Raw genomic sequence first — 20378 nt, 5'->3', positions numbered from 1 at the left:
GTTTCTTTTGTAGAGATAATTAGATGTGAAACTTGTCTTCATAGAATTTTTAAGTAACTGAACTCTTACTATAATGAAGCTTTGGATTTAAATAATGAAAAAGACATAGAGCAACTGAGCAGTGTATTACTGTAACTGTCATAAACTGATAAAAGCACATAGGGCTTTCATGTAGATGATGTGTTGAGGGCAAGGGAAGGCTTCATAAGATGTCATGGTACACACTGAATAAGATATTTTATGAAAGCTTGGAGGGAGAAAAGTGATGGCAGAGTGGACTGATCATGTGACCTGTTGTGGGTGTGTATATGTATATGCTTGTGTGGGTGGATATATGTGTGTATATATATGTGTATGTATGTTTTACTTATGCAGAATTCTCTTTTTGTGAGCAGTTATATTACATGAATCCCTGTTTATCTCTATAAATACCGATTTGTAATATTTATTTGCAATAAGACTTATGATATTTTCTCTATTTTTTGATATTTAGAATTTTGGGGGGGATATAGTAATAAGTTGATTGTCTCATTAGCATTAATAAAGCAGTGATTTAAAACCCGTTCATTGTTTACAGAGGAAAAATAATATTATTAAAAACTCTCGGCTGCTAACTAGCATATGTAACACATGAATCATTGCTTCTACTCTTATCCCAGCACTGGTGATGAGTTGTAGCGGTGCTGTCTCACCTATCACTTTAAATGAACAGTGATTCCATTTTTATTGGCTTTAGTTTTTGCTTGTTTTTAAGTGATACATTTTATTTTGTGAACGTAGAGGAGCTGTAAAGGAAAGGAATATATTCAGCTGACTCTTGAACAACATGGGTTTGAACTGCGACAGTTTGCATACGTGTGGATTTTTTTCATTAAATACTCACTTCAGTACTACACAATCCTTGGTTGACTCCAAGGATCTGGAACCTCAGATATGGAGGGCCTACTGTACAGTTATAAGTGAATTTTCAGCTTCACGGAGGATCAGTGCTCCTAAACGTCATGTCAAGGGTCAGTTGTACTTAACTTTATGCTTACACATATTTAAGGAGGAACCAACTTAAGGCAATGCTGGAGTCTGTAAGAAGTTTTTTTTCCTTCAGGACAGGTTAAAGTCTAGAAAACACTGGTCTAGGAGAATGAATTAAGTGAGAAATTCTAGGATCAGAATTATTGTTCTGGATAACTAAACTCTGATTAAAGTTTTCAGAATTGTGTTCTTTTTTCTGCTTAGTCTGGAAATTATCTGAAAGCTTCTCTTCAGTTTTTGTCAGTTTCTTTTTCGTAGTCTCATAGTTTGTTGCGGGAGGTTTCTGCTTATTAATTTTACATATTTTGTTGACTTTATTAAAGAACAGTTAACTCCTTCTCCTTCTCCCTCACCTCTCCAACAATAAAATAACAAACAAAATTTACTTTTATATTGTATTCTTAGGAAAATGTCTCTCCTAGATTTTGGTCATCTTTTTCCTTTAGAGTTTTATTAAAGCTTTATTGGTGTATAATAAACTGCTTATATTTAAAACACAACTTAGTAAGTTTTCACATGTAAGCATCAGTGAAACCATCACTCCAAACAAGATAACAAAATCTCCATCACTCCGGCGTTCCCTCTTGCCCCTCTGTGGTCAGTCTTCTCCCCTCCACCAGCCTAAAGGCACCGCTGACCTACTGTATAAAACTGCACATGAGATTTGGCTGCTCTGGAATTTCATATAAGTGGAATCTAACTATGTACATTTTTGTCTAGCTACTTTTCAGTCAGCATCGTGATTTCGAGATATATTCATATTGCATGCATCAATTTTTTAAAGTTGTTGAATACATTTTATGGAAATACTTTGATTTTTAAAATCCACTTGCTTGTTGTTGAACATTTGGATGTTTCAAGGTTTTGGCTATTAAAAATAAAGCTACTGTGAACATTTGTGTAAGATCTATGTTTGGAAATATGCTTTTATTTTCCTTGAGCAAATACTTAGTAGTGGAATGGCTGGGTTATATGGTAGGTATATGTTTAATTTTTTAAGAAACTTTTCCAAAGTGAGTGTTCCATTTCATACTCCCATCAGCAGTATAAAAAAATTCCAGTTGCTCCACGTATTGATAACATTTGCTATGATCGGTCTTTTTAATCTTTGCCATTCTAGTGGATATACATAGTGGTTTCTCATTGTGGTTTTAATTTGAATTTCCCTTAGAACCAATGACATGGAGCATGTTTCCTGTTTATTTTTCATCCATACATTTTCTTTGGCAGCATATCTGTTTAAATCTTTAAATGAATTGCCTTCTTACTTGATTGTGAGAGCCTGTCATTTATTCTGAATACAGTTTCTTTCTTGGGTGTGTGTTTTGCATATATTTTCTCCCACTTGGTGGCTTGTCTTTTAATTTTCTTAGCAGCATCTTTTGAGAAACAAACATTTAGGATTTTGATGAACTCTAATTTATTGATTTTTTGTGTGTGTGCGCAGTTTATCCTATTTAACGAATCTTTATCTTTATTTAAGTCTTTGGAGAAAGAAATGGCAAACCACTCCAGTACTCTTGCCTGGAAAATCCCATGGATGGAGGAGTCTGGCAGACTACAGTCCATGGGGTCACGAAGAGTCGGACACGACTGAGTGACTTCTCTTCACTTATTTAACTCAAGATTACTGAGATCTTCTGTTCTCTTCTAGAAACTTTGTAGTTTTAGCTCTTCATTTAGGTCCCTGTTTCACTTCAGGTTAATTTTTGTATATGGTATGCAATAATGTTTGAGATTCCTTTTTTTTCCCCCTGCATATGTCTGCCCAGTTGATCCAGTGTGTGCGTGCGTGCTAAGTTGCTTCAGTCGGGTCCGACTCTTTGCAACCCCATGAACTGTAGCTCCCCAGGCTCCTCTGTCCATGGGATTTTCTAGGCAAGAATGCTGGATTGGGTTGCCATTCTCTTCTCCAGGGGATCTTCCCAACCCAGGGATCAAACCTGAGTCTTCTATGTCTCCTGCATTGGCAGTAGTGTTCTTTACCACTAGCACCACCTGGGAAGCCCAGTTGATCCAGTACCATTGATTAAAAGATTACCCTTTCCTTAATGAGTTGCCTTTGCACCATATATGTATAGGTCTACTTTGGACTTTTTTATTTCTTTGACCTTTATTTATACTCTGATGTCAAACTGTGTTAATTAGTATAGCTTTATGATAAGTCTTGAAATCAGGTGCAATTCCTCCAACTTTGTTCTTTATCAGAATTTATTGGTTGTTCTAAGTCCTCCACGTTTACATATGGAGTTTAGATTCAATTTGTTACTCTTTACAGAAAAGTCTGGTAGGATTTTGATTGGGATTTCATTGAATTTCTAAATCAATTAGGGAAGAATTGACATTTTAATAGTATTGACTCTTCTTATCCTTGAGCATGATAGATCTCTCTAGTCTTCTTTGCACATTTCTTTGCAGGGTGTTGTGTTTTTCAGCATGCAAGTCTTGTGCATCTTTTTTGTTTTTCATTTTAATACTAAATATTTAATATTTTGATGCTTTTGAAAATGGTATGCTTAGAATTTCAATTTCCAGTTGTTCTTCACTCATATGTAGGATGCAATTGATGTTTATGTATAGATGTTATATCCTAGAAACTAGTTGAACTCCCTTAGCTTTTTTGCAGATTCTTCAGAGTTTTCTATATAGATGTTAATAGAGTCTGCAATAAAGATAGTTTTACTTATCCATTTTCATTCTGTGTGCCTTTTGTTTCTTCTCCTTACCTTATTGTAATGTGTTCTTCAGTAATGATATTGAATAAAAGTGCTGAGAGTTGGCATCTTTGGCATGTTCCAGATGTTACAGAGATTAAGTCTTTTGTTATTTGGTATGGTGATAGTTGTAGGTGTTTGTTGATGTCCTTTGTTATATTGAAGAAGTTTCTTTTGTTTCTAGGTGAGAGTTTTTTTAGGATGAGCAGGTGTTGGGTTTTGTCATAAGGCCTTTTCTGTATCTATTGATATGATCATATGTTTATTCTTTTTAAAACTGTTAATAGGATGAATTGCATTGATTTTTCAAAAGTTAACCTGATCTTGCAGTTCTTGGATAAAACCCTCATAGACTTTTTAAAATAAATAGTTGATTACTATTGTCTTTCTTTTTTGTAATGTCTTTGGCAGAGAAAAATGAGAAATCTGCAAAAGTACTTCTTGCAGTGTACCAAGTACAGAGGTTGTCTTCAGAGAAAGCACTGTTCAATTATTTGAGTTGTGAACTGAACTAGCTACTTTGTGTGTGTGTGTGTGTGTGTGTGTAACATCATTTTTACTTGGAAGAAAGACTGAATAGCTGTGTTTATTCAGCCTTGAATATTGCAGACATTTTCTTGTATTGCCTTCAAGGAAAAACAACTGGCAGTGTTTGTTGTTATGTTATAATTTAAGCTTTCAAGTGAAAAATCAGAATTTGGAAAAGTTTTCTGCTACCATGAGCTTGCTAGCTTCCCAGTGCTGAAGGCCTTTCTGGTAAGATTGGCGGCAATATTAACAAGTGTAATTTTGAAAAAATTGTATAATACAATGTGTTGCATTTGGAAGGCCTGCAGTTGAACTCAGTGGAGCATTATTGTCCAAATGACTAATACATGATCTTAGAAAATCTGGAATGGGTAAAAAGCCATTGAAAGTGTAATATAATATAGATTAGTGAATTTTATTGTATCAGAGTATAAGTTTATTGATACAGTTTTCAGACTGCATTCCACATTATAGTATCACAGAAGAATATCCACACTTACTAGAATACTCCTGTTTTAAGCTACCTAGTATTCTTGCCTGGGAAATCCCATGGACAGAGGAGCTTGGTGGGCTACAGTCCATGGAGTCGCGAGGAGTCAGACGCGACTTTATCAACTAAACAGCAACAACAGATCTGTATTGCGGTAGATAGAGTAAATACAGACTCAGATATGAGAATCTACTTGTCCTCTGTTAAGCCAGACATTAAGGAGATTTGTCAAAATATGAAACAATGCCACTTTTCTTAGTAAATTTTTTTTTAGGAAAATACAGCTTTTTTTAAAATAAAAATTTTACTTAATGTGTAAGGTGTTTATTATCTTTAAATGAGTAAATAAGTATTTTTTTTAATTTTCTGAGGTTGAAATTTTGTGTGATAAGTATTTATGTAACACAAATAAAAGTTCTTGAGAATCCTGAGACCACAAGGTTTGAGAAGTGCTGATCTAGAACAGTGCTTAGCATGCAGTAAGCAATTAGTAGATGTCTGAATGATTCTTGACCATGTTATTTTATAGTTTACCTGTCTTTTGGTAACACGTGCATTTGATAATGTATCTTTTCTGTGTGCCTCTGTTTCTTACTCTAGGAACCAAATTGTTTTTATATATCTTATCCTGGTACTGGGATTCTCTTTTCCTTCCCTCTGCCCAGGCTGAGCTATTGGGAAGGCGATGAAAAGGATTGATGCAGGACTGCCATCCAGTGTGCTGATTTATTGAGCAAGAAGAAAATAGATGAGCAGCTCCTGTCTGAACATAGCATCGATTTTGATATAATAACCTGGTTTAAGGTCATCATTCACATAGTCACAAAATTAGACTTAAAATAGTTTCAGTCGGTTATACCCTGAGATGTAACAAAATAGCTGATATTTAGTGACTGCTCCAAGTCAGATTACAGATACTTCACCTGGTGGCTCAGCTGGTAAAGAATCCGCCTGCAATGCAGAGACCTAAGTTTGATCCCTGGGTTGGGAAGATCCGCTGAAGAAGGGAATGGCTATCCACTCCAGTATTCTGGCCTGGAGAATTCTGTGAACTGTATAATCCATGGGATCTCGAAGAGTCAGACATGACTGAGTGGCTTTCACTTTCACCATTTTGTGTTCATACTGGTAATATATTTTGAACACGTTGACTGCTTTTATTTTAATGAATTTAATTTAGCTGCTAAGTTGATTTTTTTTTTGGTAGTCAAACATAGAAGAGTAGAAGACCTGTCTGTTGTAGAGCCTTTCTAGTTTCATAGGATAAAAATCAAAAATAGGAAAATACTGAATTTTTGTTAGACTTGAATCTGCCTACTAGTAGATCTTGTTTTTGGAAGTACATTAACTTCTCTCCACCCTTTAGACATATGAAGTAAAAAAAATAAATAATCTTTTTGACATACGAAGTAAAAAAAGTAATCCATTAAACAGGGTTCTAATACACGGCTCTCATATATCCTAAGCAATTTTTGTGTTTATATAGCTGGTAAGGGCTTGCCTGGTAGCTCAGTCTGTAAAGAATCTGCCTGCAATGCAGGAGACCCAGGTTTGATTCCTGGGTCAGGAAGATCCCCTGGAGAAGGAAATGGCAACCCACTCCAGTATTCTTGCCTGGAGAATCCCATGGACAGAGGAGCCTGGCAAGCTATAGTCCATGGGGTCGCAAGAGTTGGACATGACTTAGTGACTAAATCATATATAGCTCGTATCTTCAAAACGGAGGAAACTTTAAAGAATTCTTTAAAAGAGGAATTTAGAAAGTCTTATGAAAGGGGCTCATAATTAACTGTGCCTGCTTGAACATGTATATATATATATAAAAGGCATCTTTTGAAACAGTTTTGTAGTCTCATGAAAATTTAAAAACAAATGAGCAATCCTGCAGTATAGTTGAAATTAGAAACAGTAATATGCCTAAGCACTTTAAAAATGATAGCATTCACTGCATTGTAGTTGTGTCTTTCTAGCCTTACTCAGTGACATGGTGACCTGTAATGAAAATGTTCAATCTGCAAATCGCTGGGGCTCAACTAGGTATTGAGCATAGAGGATTGGGTAATATATGACCCTTGTAGTAGAAAAGGAGATGTGCTATCCAGATTCCCCTTCAAAGAAGGGCTTATTGTCCAGCTGTGAGGAGTGTGAATCGACAGGTAACCCCTTCGGCACATGTCTTAGGGTCTGCCTCAGCTGCAGAGCTACCTTCTCCAAGGTCGTGATCTTGCTGGAGTGGGAAAGATTTGCTGCTTATTGAGTTAGGAAGAGGTTTAAAAAATCCTACCATTTCATCCCAGCTCAGAGCACTAGGATGAACATTTCTTGCTTCAGGGCTTCCCACCTGGTTGGCTGAAATTTTGTTGGTGTGTATCACAGTTTTGAGTTCTGCCTAGCTTTCCTTCTTTGCCTTTCTTTCACAGATGCTGACCTCTAATAGACATTTTGCACTCTACTTTGGAGAGACCAACCTGCAGTAGCTCCTGATTTCATGGAACTAATTTACTGGGGGGAAACGTACATTAAACAAGAGATTTTAACTGTAATCAATATTATATAGAAGCATAGGGTGAGGTGGTAGTGTATATAAACAGAAGCCAAGTTTGGTTATTGTATTGTTTAGGGGAGGAAGCCTGGGTTAGTAGTCAGATCTGGGTTCAAGTGGTAGATTAACTACTTTGAGTTGCGTGAACCTTGGTCATGCTACTGACTCTTCCAAGCCAGTTTTTTCACTTGTAACGTGGAAATGACACAGTCTCCCATCCTTTAGGCTACTAACCTGGGATCGCTCACATGGCTGGGAAAGGATTACCAGCAGCAAGAGAGTGAGCCTAGTACACAAATGTTTTCAGGCCCTTGTTTGTATCGGTTTGCTAATGTCATAGCCAAGCCTTGATTCAGGGATGGAAAGATAAATTCCATATCTTCTTGGGAGAAATTGTAGAATAAATGTATTTGTGTGTGTATGAAAAAATTACAATGTAATGCCTGACACATGATAGTGGTAGTTAACATTTATTGAGCATTTTCTGTGAATTAGTAAGAGGCAGTTGGACTATTGTATTTAATATATTCTGTCTCAGTGTGACATGTAAAAGAAGAAACTCATTCGGAGAATTTGATATATTCTTTTTATTTCTTAAAATAATTTTTTTATGATGGAAACAATTTGCAAATAAAGCTCTCTTGCTCTTTTTTCTTTTTCTCTGCAGTAAGAAAAATGGAAAACCACCATTACAGAACAATGAGGTAAAATTTATATCATCTACTCTTTGGGATTTCATGCATTTACTTCATTTGTTTCATTATATATTTTTGAACTAGGATAAAGTCATGGAATTTTAGGATTAGAGGGGAACTTAAGTATCATCCCAAACCCACTACATATTATAGAAATTATTCCTAAAATAGAAAGCCTTGATAGGTGACTTCTAATATTTACTTGAATCTGTTCATTTGGTGGAAAGTGCTACCTAGGAGATAGCTATAACTCTGTTAGTTCAAACCCGAGGTACAATTAATCTTCTCTCTCTAAGATTCTATTTTGTCTTTTGTAGAGACACAGACCGAGTTTACTCTGTTTTCTCTAACAGACTCTGATGTTGTTTGAAGATAGTTGTATTTTCTGAATCTTTTTTTCCACCCATGCTAAGCAATTCTCATTCAAGTTTTTCTCGGGTAACATGGTTTCTGATTGTTCTTCAATTATGTATACATTCCTCTGGATCTGTACTAGTTAGTTGCTCCAGACATTATGTTTAGGATAAAATTAGTTGTCCAGAAATGGTCTGACTAGCATGGAATACATCTGCACTGTTACATCTCTTGATATGAATACCATATTGCTAAAATTCAGCCTAAAGTTGCTTTTACTTTTTTGGCCATTACTTCTGTTTACATTAAGTGGAGTTTATGGTAAATTGTAAGCCTGAGGTATCTTTCTGATGAACAACTCTTTTAACAGACACCTGTATTCATCAGCTATTTCTTTTTTTGTGTGACAGTTTTATTGAGATGCAATTCGTATACCGTAAAATCCATCCATTTAAGTGTGCAATTTAGTGGTCTTAGTATGTTTACAGAGGTATACAGTCATCACCACTATCTAATTTTAAAAAAATTTCAATTCCTCATGAAGAAATTCCGTACCCATTAGAAATCATTCCTCATTACCCTCTCCTCCTGGCCTGTGGTAACCACTGAGCCACTGGTCTCTGTTGATTTGCCTGTTTTGGACATTTCATAGAAATAGAATCATGTGGTAATATTTGGCAATTTGTGACTGGCTTCTTCTATTTAACATGGTGTTTTTAGGGTTCATATGTGTTGTTGAATGCATCAGTACTTTATTACTATTTTTTTTTTTATTGCTGAATTGTAATCCCCTGGAGAAGGAAATGGCAACCTACTCCATGGAAAATCCCATGGACCGAGGAGCATGGCAGGCTATATATAGTCCATGGGGTCACGAAGAGTTGGACACAGCTGAATTTCACTTCACTTCACTTCATTTCATTGTTTAGATGTACCACATTTGCTTAACTGTTAGTTGTGGTAAATTTAAGTGGTTTCCTCCTTTTTGATCGTTATGAATTATGCTACTGTGAACTTTCATGCATTCATGTACAGGTTTTCACATGGACATGTGAACATAAGTTTTCATTTCTCTTGGGTATATACCTAGGAGTAAAATTTCTAGGTCATGTAGGAACTCAGGTGGTTGCTTTTAGATAAACATTAGGTCAACCTGTAGGGTCTATACTACTAGTCTATTCTGTAATATATGTATTCTATTACTGTAATTTTTTTTTTCTTTTTGGCCACACTGTACGGCCTTCAGGATCTCAGTTCTCTGACCAGGATATAAACCAGGGCCGTGGCAGTGAAAGCCTGGAATCCTAAAGAGACCACCAGGGAACTCTGGTGTAATTTGAATATAATTCTAACACCTACTGGGTTAGGTGCAAGGTATCATGTACAAATTTAATTTGTCTTCTCTTTCTCGCAATTGCTGATAGTATTGACTAGGTTAGGACAAGAAAATTCCTCTGTGGCATCTCTTAATATTTGTTTTTTTGGTTACGGTTTATTTAGCTGTGACTATATCCAAATGTCACAAAATCTGGGTCTTTGTTTTTCCATTAAGGCCACGATAGTTTTATAAGGAATATCAAATTCCTTGATAAATTTATTAATTCATTTATTAAGTCAGTCTGTCACCAAGTATTGATTCAGTACCTCATGTATGCCTGGCATTGTTCTGGTTTTGTGTGTGTAGCAGTTACAAAAGTTCCTGCCATCACGGAGCTTATGTCAGCTAATATGCTAATTCGATATTCTTGACAAAGAACAAAATTAGAAGGGTTTAATATGACTCATTCCTAGTAAACTTCTGGCTTCTTGTGATTAGAGTCTCTTGGGTCTTCCTGAGCCCTCATGTTAATGTCTGTTCTCTGAATATCCTGGATATTGACATCAAATTGCTACTCTTTAGTTTCCATAGTCTAAAAAATGGGACATTTTATGCTTATCTTGTTATTTCCATCTTCATAATCTCTCATATATAAGTTATACCTGAGTCTTCAAAGCTTAGTTATCTTAGTGATATCACTATCTGTATACCACCATACCTGCAAGTTTTAGGATATGACTGAAACTAGTACATCAGTATTTATTCACACATTTAAAATTCTTCCTATTTTTTGTATATTCTAAAAAACATCTACTTGTTTGCTACTCATATAGTATAAGCAAGATAAATTTAGTTTTAGAGCAAATGGTTGGCAAAAAAAAGGTTTAAGACAGTGTACATATTGGTACCACATTTGTAGGTAAATTTATAGGAAGTGCACACACAGACATGTTGGTAAGATCTGTGCCAAATGTTAATAGTTGACATCTCTAAATGGTAGATTTAGGCTCTGTTTTTGCTTGTCAGAATTTTCTAATTTGTCTACAGTGAATGTGTCTCTTATGAGGGGAAGCAATTAGAATTTCTTTCATTGAAATTTTTAGTCTTTGGTAGGATGGGTTGAGGTGAGATAATTTTCATAAGACATGAGATTTAAGGAGAAAAAATTTTAGAGAAGAGTATAAAGAGTGTTGACTTGATTTTAAAATATTCTTTTAATTTTGATATAATACACAGGATATAAAATTCAAAATATGTAAAGATAACTCTATGCTGGGTTTGGCATTTAGCATTCCCATGCATATTTTTATCCTTTTGAGGTATGTGTATAGCTCCATAAACACTATAGGTAGAATTATTTTGCTTATGGAAAAATTTTATGAATCAAATCACTGTATTTATTCTGCTTTTTTTCAGCATATTTTTTTTTTAAGATCCATCTATGTCGATAGCTATAGACCTAGGTAATTTAACCACTCTGTAGTATTCTCTTGTATAAATATGAGCTGCTTCCTTTTCTGCAATTGTGTAGTCTTCACTGCATAAATTTGCCATGATTTATGTAGTATCTCATAATTGATGCACATTTAGGTTTTTAATTTTACAGTATTATAAAACAGTATATGAATTTTTTCATTTATGTATTTAAGCACATGTGCAGGAATACCTCTAGGATAAGTTTCTGAAAGTAAATTTGCTGGATTGTTTTGCCTATAACAGTGAGTATATATTGTACATTTTGATGGATACAGCATAATAGTTGTGTTGATGTACAGTTTCTCTAACAATATACAGAGGTGCTTACACTTTTGTCAGTACCCTATGACCTTTTATTTGCTATTTCAAGCATCTGTCTTTTTTGGTCAACTCTAGTTCATGTCATCTTTCTGAGTTGATTGACACATCAATAGAATCTCATTGCCCTTTGGCATTGTTGCCTCCTGAATGTTAGGGACATTTTTTTTTTTTCTGATTCCATTATTACTTTAGCTTCCTAAATGGTCTTTAATGGTTTTTTCCCCTGTGATTTGCATGTCAGATTTATATCATCAGTGTTTTTTTAATATTTTTAAAAATTACTGGGAAGTTTATAGGTGGAGGAAGTCAATTGTGAATTTAAAATGAATTCTTAGAAGAGACGTAGTGTTTATGAGATGTACTGTCTCTGTAGTTATTTGCATTTAGATTGGTTTCAGGTGTGAATTTTATTATGTGTCAGGAATGGTGGAGCACCTTGATATTTCTTCAGCCTTTCTGAGTCAGCCCTCCAGTCCAGGTGTCTGGTGTTTCCTGACTTTAGGAACTATATAGTTCCCTTCATGGATTCAAATTAACAAAAATAATAGTCAGCTTTCAGACAGCATAAGAAATAGGAGCAGTGACAATAGGAACAGGAGAAAAAGAGGAGGGGAAGTTATATACCAGGTAAAGTGCTAATTATATACCAGGTACTTCATTGTTACTTTCTTATAACTTTTTTTTTTTTTAAACCTTCCACATCGTTTGCCCTAGATCCTTTCTTTAGAGCAGCTAGAAATAGTAGTCCTTTGTTTAAATCGGAAGTGGTCATTTTATCTTGAAATTATTCTAAGGCTCAAGTTAGAAATGGAGAAGGTATTGACTACAGGTGGGATGAAGTGAGGTCGGGAGGCAGTTTAACTTTTTGTTTTAAGGTAGTTGATGTTATATTGCTTTCTCTTTATTCTTCCTGTACTTTCAGTTTGGGTGGGGGAGTGAAAGGAGAGATTTAGGTTGAAGTTGTAAAGTTTGGCTTGAGGAGAATAAACTAGCTAGAGTAAATCGACTGTGAATAGGGCGTTTTAAGTTTTGTTCACTAGCGTATCCCTATAATTTAGAATAACGCCTGGGACCAAGTAAATATTTAATGAATGAATGCATATACATGTGAATGGAGTAGACTTTGGCCTGTGACTCAGTAGGATGAGGTTTATAACCTTTCTAAGTTTTGAAAGACCTGAACTTTGTTCTAGCAGGAATCAAAGGTACATAAGTTGATTCTTAAACAGTTATTTCTGTCTTAGTCTTTCTGACCTAAGTGCACATTCAGTGCCTTCATTTCTTAGTCTACAATTCTGTACTCTATGCAGTGACTGTTCATTAGGATTACATATATAAAGCTCTTAGTACAGTGTCTGACATGTGGATTGGTAGCTTATTATTCTAATTCAGTTTACAGACTACTCACTTAAGGTTTGTTAATAAGTTAGATATTAATTTAATTAAAGCACATTTACAACAAAGTTTGTCTAATAGAATTTACTATATCATGGCTATTTGTTTATCACGGGCATAGTATCAAGAGCATAGTAGTTAGTAAATAAGTGAGCAGAGATTATGGGAGCTGGGGAAAGGAGCTAAATTGAGGATGAGGTCCTTCTGGAAAGTCTTGCCTATTCTGACAAGTTTCTTCTGCTGGTTCTCCCAGACAGCCCAAAGATAATAAGGTAAATAATGTCCACTATACCCAGTTCACATCACTTTTTTCTTATCCTTACAAGTGGTTTGTATCTCGATTTTCATGGACCAGTGGAAATGAAGAAATGTCTGAGCGTCGTCTCTGTAGCTCAGATGGTTAAGAATCTGCTTTCGGTGCAGGAGACCTGGGTTCGATCCCTAGTTTGGGAGGATCCTCTGGAGAAGGGAATGGCAATCCACTCCAGTATTCGAGGATCCCATGGACAGAGGAGCCTGGCAGACTGCAGTCCGTGGGGCCCCAAAGAGTTGGGCACGACTGAGTGACCGATGCTACTAGTAGGATGGCTTGCTGCTCTTCATTGTCTTCGGTGGTCTCCCTCCTCACTGACAGTGAACTCTGAATCCTGTCCGTGGCTTCAGGGCTCTGCTCCGCAGGGGCCCTGCCCAGCCCTCCTCTCCTCCGTCCCCTCTGCCCTGTCATCTTGCTCTTCAGCGTGTGCACCAGTTTTAGTCCTGAATGGATCTGGGCCTGGTGTTCCTGCGCTCTACTGCCCTCACCCCAGGAGATCTTTCTTCTCATGCTTTTCTTTTTCTCTTGACCCTGCCTGGTCTGTCTGTAGTAACTTGTTTATTGGTTTATTTTTACCTGTGTTTCCCCTGCTAGAATGTGAACTGAATGAGTGAGGGAACCTTGTCTGTCTTTGAATTCTTAAGGAAGAGAGTGCACATTAGAAATGCTAAGAGATCAATCTAGGAATCCGAATGTTTCCTGTAGTTGATAGAAGGAAAATTCCTGTTCAAGATTTTTTTTTAAATTCTGTTGTTAATCAGGAAGTGGATAATGAACAAACAGGAAGTACTTGACCATTTCTTAGTTGTCCTCTGACCCCATCTTCTACTGCTATCTCTTGCTCACAGCTCCAGCCAGATTGGGCGTTTTGTTGTTAAATGGGCTTTCACCCTGGTATTTGGCACTTACTGTTTTTTCCATTTGCAGTGTTCTTTTTCCATATATTTTCTGCAGTTTCAGAACTTATCATCTCCTTTTTCAGTTTTTGGTAACATCTTATTTTTTTGAAAGCATGTTTGAATATGAAGAACAGTATAGGACTGTGTTCTTCAAATACAGTGTCCATCTTGATAATTGTTTATATTGACTTAGATGAAACGGTTTTTAAATCTTCTTTGTTATAGCTATTTAAAAGCTTTCTTTCTTTCTTTTTTTTTTTTTTTTAATGTAGAAAGAGGGGAAAAAAGAGCGAGCTATGGTGGACAGGGTGTTTTTTTCAAGACTCATTCGAATTCTGAAAATCATGGTACCTAAAACATTTTGTAAAGAGGTAAGTCTTATGAAATTATTGCTTTATGAAACTGTTCAGTGTTCACCTTAAATGGTTACATGAGGTCAGAACAACAGAATTATAAAGCCTTCGTTCTGCTACAGGTCAAATATCTCCTCTGTCTCTTCCAGTGAAGACTAAATTTTTGTCTAAGTCATTGCCTGTCTTGCAAATACCCTTGTTGTTCACTGCCAGTTTTTAAATGATTTTCTATTGCTTGTAAAATATTATTTTATTATATTTTATATGAAATACTGGAGTACTTCAGTACAGCTATCCTAAATGGTGTTACTTTATTATATTGAAGACAAGATTAAACTTAGAAAGATCTTTTTATTACTTTAAGATGTTAACAACTAACATTGATACAAAATATGTTTGAAGGTTGCTTTTTCATATTTGATTTAATGTTTTTAAGATACCTGAATTCTTTATTTTTAGGAAATGAACTGGTTGTCGGAGTAAAGTTTTATTATTTTCTTTGCCATTCTATCAAGATATCTTATCTTTGTCACTATTTATTATTTTTAATGATTAAAAAATAAAATAATATTGCGTTCTCCATCTTTAATTACCTTAATATTTTCCTTTTGTACAACTGGAAATATTATCACCTTTGACTCTTTCTCCTCTCCATACATACCTGTCATCCTTTTAGTCATTGGTATCTGCTAATTTTTCTTTCTAAATATTCTTCCCTAGATACTACAGTGTTTTTCAATTAGCCTCATTTCAAAGAATCTCTCCTTTTAAAATCTTTTCTGCCAAATTTGTCTTCTTCAAACATAATTGTTTCCTACTCTTCACATTTTAAAAATCATTAGCTTTATAATCTAGTGACAGCAAGAAAAGGGTAGGACGTTAAAGCACAGTAATCCTCAGAGAAAGGACACATTCCTCCGTCTACTGTGCTTGCTCTCCTTCCCCTCACTTTAGCATCATGTCTTGTTGACTCTACCCTTAAGAAACTCTGAAAAGTAATTTAATAACACTTGTTTTTTTCCTAATTAGATAATGTGTGTTTAGATAGTATCACCCACTCAGTGGATGTGCATTTGAGCAAATTCCAGAAGACAGTGAAGGACAGGGAAGTTGGTGTGCAGCAATCCATGGTCGCAGAGACACAACTTAGCGACTGAACAACAGCGTGTTTCAAGGAGGAAAATTGGATATGCACTTTTTAAATCTGCTTCATCCCTTATATTTTAAATGTTTTTTTCCAAGTACCCTTGAGTTTCTCTTTGATTAGTCCCTTACTTCCCTTTTATACTGTTCTCCATTACTTGGATTATTATCATCTCTTAATTGGTCTTTTTTAACGAGTATTTCTCTCTAAAACACTTACAAGAACATTTGGCTTCTTTTATCTTGTAAATCACACCCGGACTTTGCTTTTCTTTTCAATATCATATACTTATAAGAGTCTTTGCTGTTGTAGAGCCAGGCCCTGTGTTCCCATTTTTTAATGACACCGTGTTTATGACAACACCCACAGCAAAAAATGTGTTTTGAAAACAGCTTAATGCTCACTGTCTTCTTTGGGAAGGCGCGCCATGTGTCTTCCGGGGATAGTTAATTGTTTCCTCATTCCAAAACCTACCTAACTTTGAAGAATCTTTATTTAAAATATAAGCTTCGATGGAAAGATTTGTGTTACACGTCCCCCTCCCCCTCCATCACTTTACAGCTTAATGTTCATTTAACCTTTTAGCAGGGGTTTGCTGAATATAAAGTGAATGTGAGACATTGGATAGATCTCTGGGAGTTAGTAAGTAGCTTGACAAGCCTAACTTGGCCAACCTTCCAGTTCTGTCAAGGTGTATCCATGCCACAGAGTCAGTTTATGAATCATCTTTGAGGGACAGAAAAATGCAGGCTTAATCCCAGTTCAAGAAAGTGAAATAAACTCTAGTAGAAATCACAGATAATTAGAGGTAGAGATAGAGATTATGGAATAAATAAAAATACTGCATATGAGTATATGGAAGTTCATCTATATCATGAGGTGAGGGACTGCCTAAATCAGGCTCTTCTTTAGTTTCTGACGTATTCTGCAAAGCCAGGAATGGAATTATGGTGATTCTAAGGACATCTTTTGCACAAAAAATGCATTTCCGGATGGTCAGTAGTCAAAAGTTTAGTAGATTTTGCTAAAGTGAGCCAAATAAACTTGGTAGTTATTTTAAGAATAAGTTAAGCAAAGTCTGAGCGACTGAACTGAACTGAACTGCACTGAAGCAAAGTACATAAAATAAAGGAATATATAAGCTGTCTTGGTCTAATGTTACCTTTATTCCTCAAATGATTAATTTAGGATTGAGATTGTATTTAAGGTCTCAAAGTTAGCATTATAGTTAGTGTCATCTGCAGAGACCATTTATTAAAAATCAGTGGGTTCTTCTGTTGTCAGTTTAATACCTAACTTTGAGATGGTGGGACAAGGTAGGAAGATGGAACCCTTCTTGCCAGCCAACTCTGGGAAACATTGGGGGAGCAGCTGTCACAACTCAGTCCCATAGACTCTTTTTTGACGTTGTTTTCTTTCTTATGGATTCATTTATTACTTCTGTTTTTGACTCCCTGTCTTGTCTTTCACATTTTTAGTACCTTCACCTTTTCTGAAAACAAGATTTGTTTGCAAAAATTGCAGAAGTTGTAGATGCATTTGCCCCTCAATTCTGTAAATTCAAAATCAAACACTTTATCCAGCAAACATTTCCCCTGCCATACCCCTCCTCTCTGATGTTAGCTTCTGTGTTGCTGTATATATTCTTCCAATTTAGAAAGATTAAGGTCAGTTTTGAGTGGTTGTGTGTGGGAGTTGGAGGCTGGAGTGTAGATTCTGGTCCCACACCCAAGACAGTTGACTCCTCATCAGTGACTCAGCCTCTCATCTCTCCCAGCATTGCTTAAGTAATGTTCTTTAAACAAGAGTTTTTAATATTTTATTCTACCTGAAAGCTTGCAGTAGTTTTTTAAGCTCTGCTGGATATGATAATTCATGTGGTTTTAATCTATTTTTTATTTTCCATTAAATCTTTTTTTTTAAACTCATAATCCTCATTCTCTTTTTGGTTTACTTGGTTTATTTGATGTATTTCTAATGTCATAACCCTCTTTTATTACTTCACACCTTCCAGTTTGCCACTTATTGCATGATGTGATGCAAATATACTTACTTACATTGGTCTGTTTTCTTACTTGTTATGTGTAAATCTTGCATTAATAACTAAATTGAAAGCCCTGCTAGAGCAGGGGCACTGCCTATTAAAGATTTTTCTAACAAATTGAACCAAATTTATTCTACTTAAGCAAAATTTAGGCTTCAGTATTTGTTGATAATTGTATATTGGTAGTTGTCATTTTTCATTAGAGTTGTATATTAAAAATATAAGACAATCACAATACATTGTAATTTAGGTAACCTTAAGTTATACTGCTGGTTTCTGTCACTGACTAATTATGTGAAGGCAAATCATTGACCTGCCTAGGATTCACTTTTTAATTAAATTCTGGTTAATGGTGATCTCCAAGAGGGTTTACACCAAAGGGGACCTTCCCATCCTAGTGCCCCCATCCCTGTGGTCACCCCTCTGACCCATGCCTCCACAGGAGACCCTCCCAACACTAACAGGTAGTTTTGTTTCAATCTCCTGTGGGATTGCTGCTCCTTTCCTCTGAGTCTTCAGTTCAGTTCAGTTCAGTCACTCAGTCGTGTCCAACTCTTTGTGACCCCATGGACTGCAGCACACCAGGCCTCCCTGTCCATCACCAACTCCCAGAGTTTACTCAGACTCATGTCCATCAAGTCAATGATGCCATCCAACCATCTCATCCTCTGTCGTCCCCGTCTCCTCCTGCCCTCAATCTGTCTCAGCATCAGGGTCTTTTCAAATGATTCAGTTCTTCACATCAGGTGGCCAAAGTATTGGAGTTTCAGCTTCAGCATCAGTCCTTCCAGTGAATATTCAGGACTGATTTCCTCTAGGATGGACTGATTGGATCTCCTTGCAGTCCAAGGGACTCTAAAGAGTCTTCTCCAACACCACAGTTCAAAAGCATCAATTCTTTGGCGCTCAGCTTTCTTCACAGTCCAACTCTCACATCCATACATGACCACTGGAAGAACCATAGCCTTGACTAGGCGGACCTTTGTTGACAAAGTAATGTCTCTGCTTTTTAATATGCTGTCTAGGTTGGTCATAACTTTTCTTTCAAGGAGTAAGCGTCTTTTAATTTCATGACTGCAGTCACCATCCACAGTGATTTTGGAGCCCAAGAAAATAAAGTCTTCTACTGTTTGCCCATCTATTTGCCATGAAATGATGGGACCGGATGCCGTGATCTTAGTTTTCTGAATGTTGAGCTTTAAGCCAGTTTTTTCCACTCTCCTCTTTCACTTTCATCAAGAGGCTCTTTAGTTCTTCTTTGCTTTCAGCCATAAGGGTGGTGTCATCTGCATATCTGAGGTTATTGATATTTCTCCCGGCAATCTTGATTCCAGCTTGTGCTTCATCCAGCCCAGTGTTTCTCATGATGTGCTCAGCATATAAGTCCTGGTACATGCAAAGTTTTGTTTGTGCCCTCCCAAGACTGGAATCTCTGTTTCCCCCAGTCCTGTGGAAGTCTTGTAATCAAATCCCACTGGCCTTCAAAGTCTGATACCCTGGGGATTCCCAGTCCCTTTATCAGATCTCCAGGCTGGGAAGCCTGACGTGGGGTTCAGAACCTTCACAACAGTGGGAGAACTTCTTTTGGTATTATTTTCCCTGGTGGCTCAGATGGTAAAGTATCTGCTCTCGATGTGGGAGACCTGAGTTCAATCCCCGGGTTGGGAAGATCCCCTGGAGAAGGAAATGGCAATCCACTCCAGTACTCTTGCCTAGAAAATTCCATGGATGGAGTAGCCCTGTGGGCTACAATCCATGGGGTCACAAAGAGTCGGACATGACTGAGCGACTTCACTTTCACTTTCTCCAGTTTATGGGTCACCCACCTGGCTGGTACGGGCTTTGATTTCATCATGATTGCGGTGCCCCTGGTACCATCTTGCTACAGTTCCTTCCTTGTCTTTGGATGTGGAGTATCTCTTTTTGGTAGTTTTCAGCATCCTCCTGTCAATGGTTGTTCAACAGCTACTTGTGACTTTGGTGCTCTTGCAGGAGGAGATGAGGGCACGTCTTTCTACTCCACCATCTTGAGCTGGAAGCACATTTTAATTCTGGATGAAAAAGTTAGATTAACTGATCTACAAAGCCATTAAGTATATAATATATACTTAAACTTCTTTCAAAATTATATTTTAAAATTACCTATCAGTAAAATGTCAGCCAACTACAGTAAAGCTAGAGTAAAGCTTTGAATTTAGAAACCAAAAATCTTTACCAAAGTAATGCTTCTTTTAACTTTCTAAAATGCATTTAATTAATTTACTATACCTGGTTTATTTTAGACAGGTTACTTGATACTTATTGCTGTTATGCTGGTGTCTCGAACATACTGTGATGTTTGGATGATCCAAAATGGGACACTCATTGAAAGGTACTTTTCATCTTCCTCCCTTTTTGTATGAAATACTAACTTGTGTCATAATTAAGCATTATCTTGAGCAAGAAATAGATTCTAATTAGGTATAAATAATGTAAGTCAAATTATGTCTTTGTTCATTTATTTAGTAGATACTGATTGACTGTCTCCCTTGTGCCATAGGCAGAGATAAGGATGTACCTGTTAGTGAACAGGAGAGACCCTAGCAGAGCTGGCAGTGTATAGAGGGGTCAGAGACAAGTACACAGAAAATTGTGGGACACCCTGGTGGTCCAGTGGTTAAGAGTCTGTGCTTCCACTGCAGGGCCACTGATCTGAGTCGTTGGGAACTAAGATCCTCCGTGCTGTGTGACATGGCCAAAAAGAAAAAAAAAAAAGGAATGTGC

The 20378-nt window shown here is 36.5% G+C and overlaps 1 protein-coding gene across 2 annotated transcripts in view; it reads left to right on the top strand.

The window, feature by feature from the left end:
• ABCD3 (ATP binding cassette subfamily D member 3) overlaps window positions 1-20378 on the top strand; it is a 76291-nt gene that overhangs the window by 17230 nt on the left and 38683 nt on the right. For both annotated transcript variants that reach the window (XM_043460598.1, XM_043460597.1), the window contains exons 2-4: window positions 7971-8007; window positions 14347-14445; window positions 19898-19986. In XM_043460598.1, the coding sequence (XP_043316533.1) occupies window positions 7971-8007; window positions 14347-14445; window positions 19898-19986 (225 nt within the window). The remainder of the gene's footprint in view (window positions 1-7970; window positions 8008-14346; window positions 14446-19897; window positions 19987-20378) is intronic.

Source organism: Cervus canadensis, chromosome 2, assembly GCF_019320065.1.
Source record: "Cervus canadensis isolate Bull #8, Minnesota chromosome 2, ASM1932006v1, whole genome shotgun sequence".
NCBI classification, from domain to species: Eukaryota; Metazoa; Chordata; class Mammalia; order Artiodactyla; family Cervidae; genus Cervus; species Cervus canadensis.
Note: the sequence above shows the minus strand (reverse complement) of the source record. Positions and strands in the feature narration are given on the sequence as shown.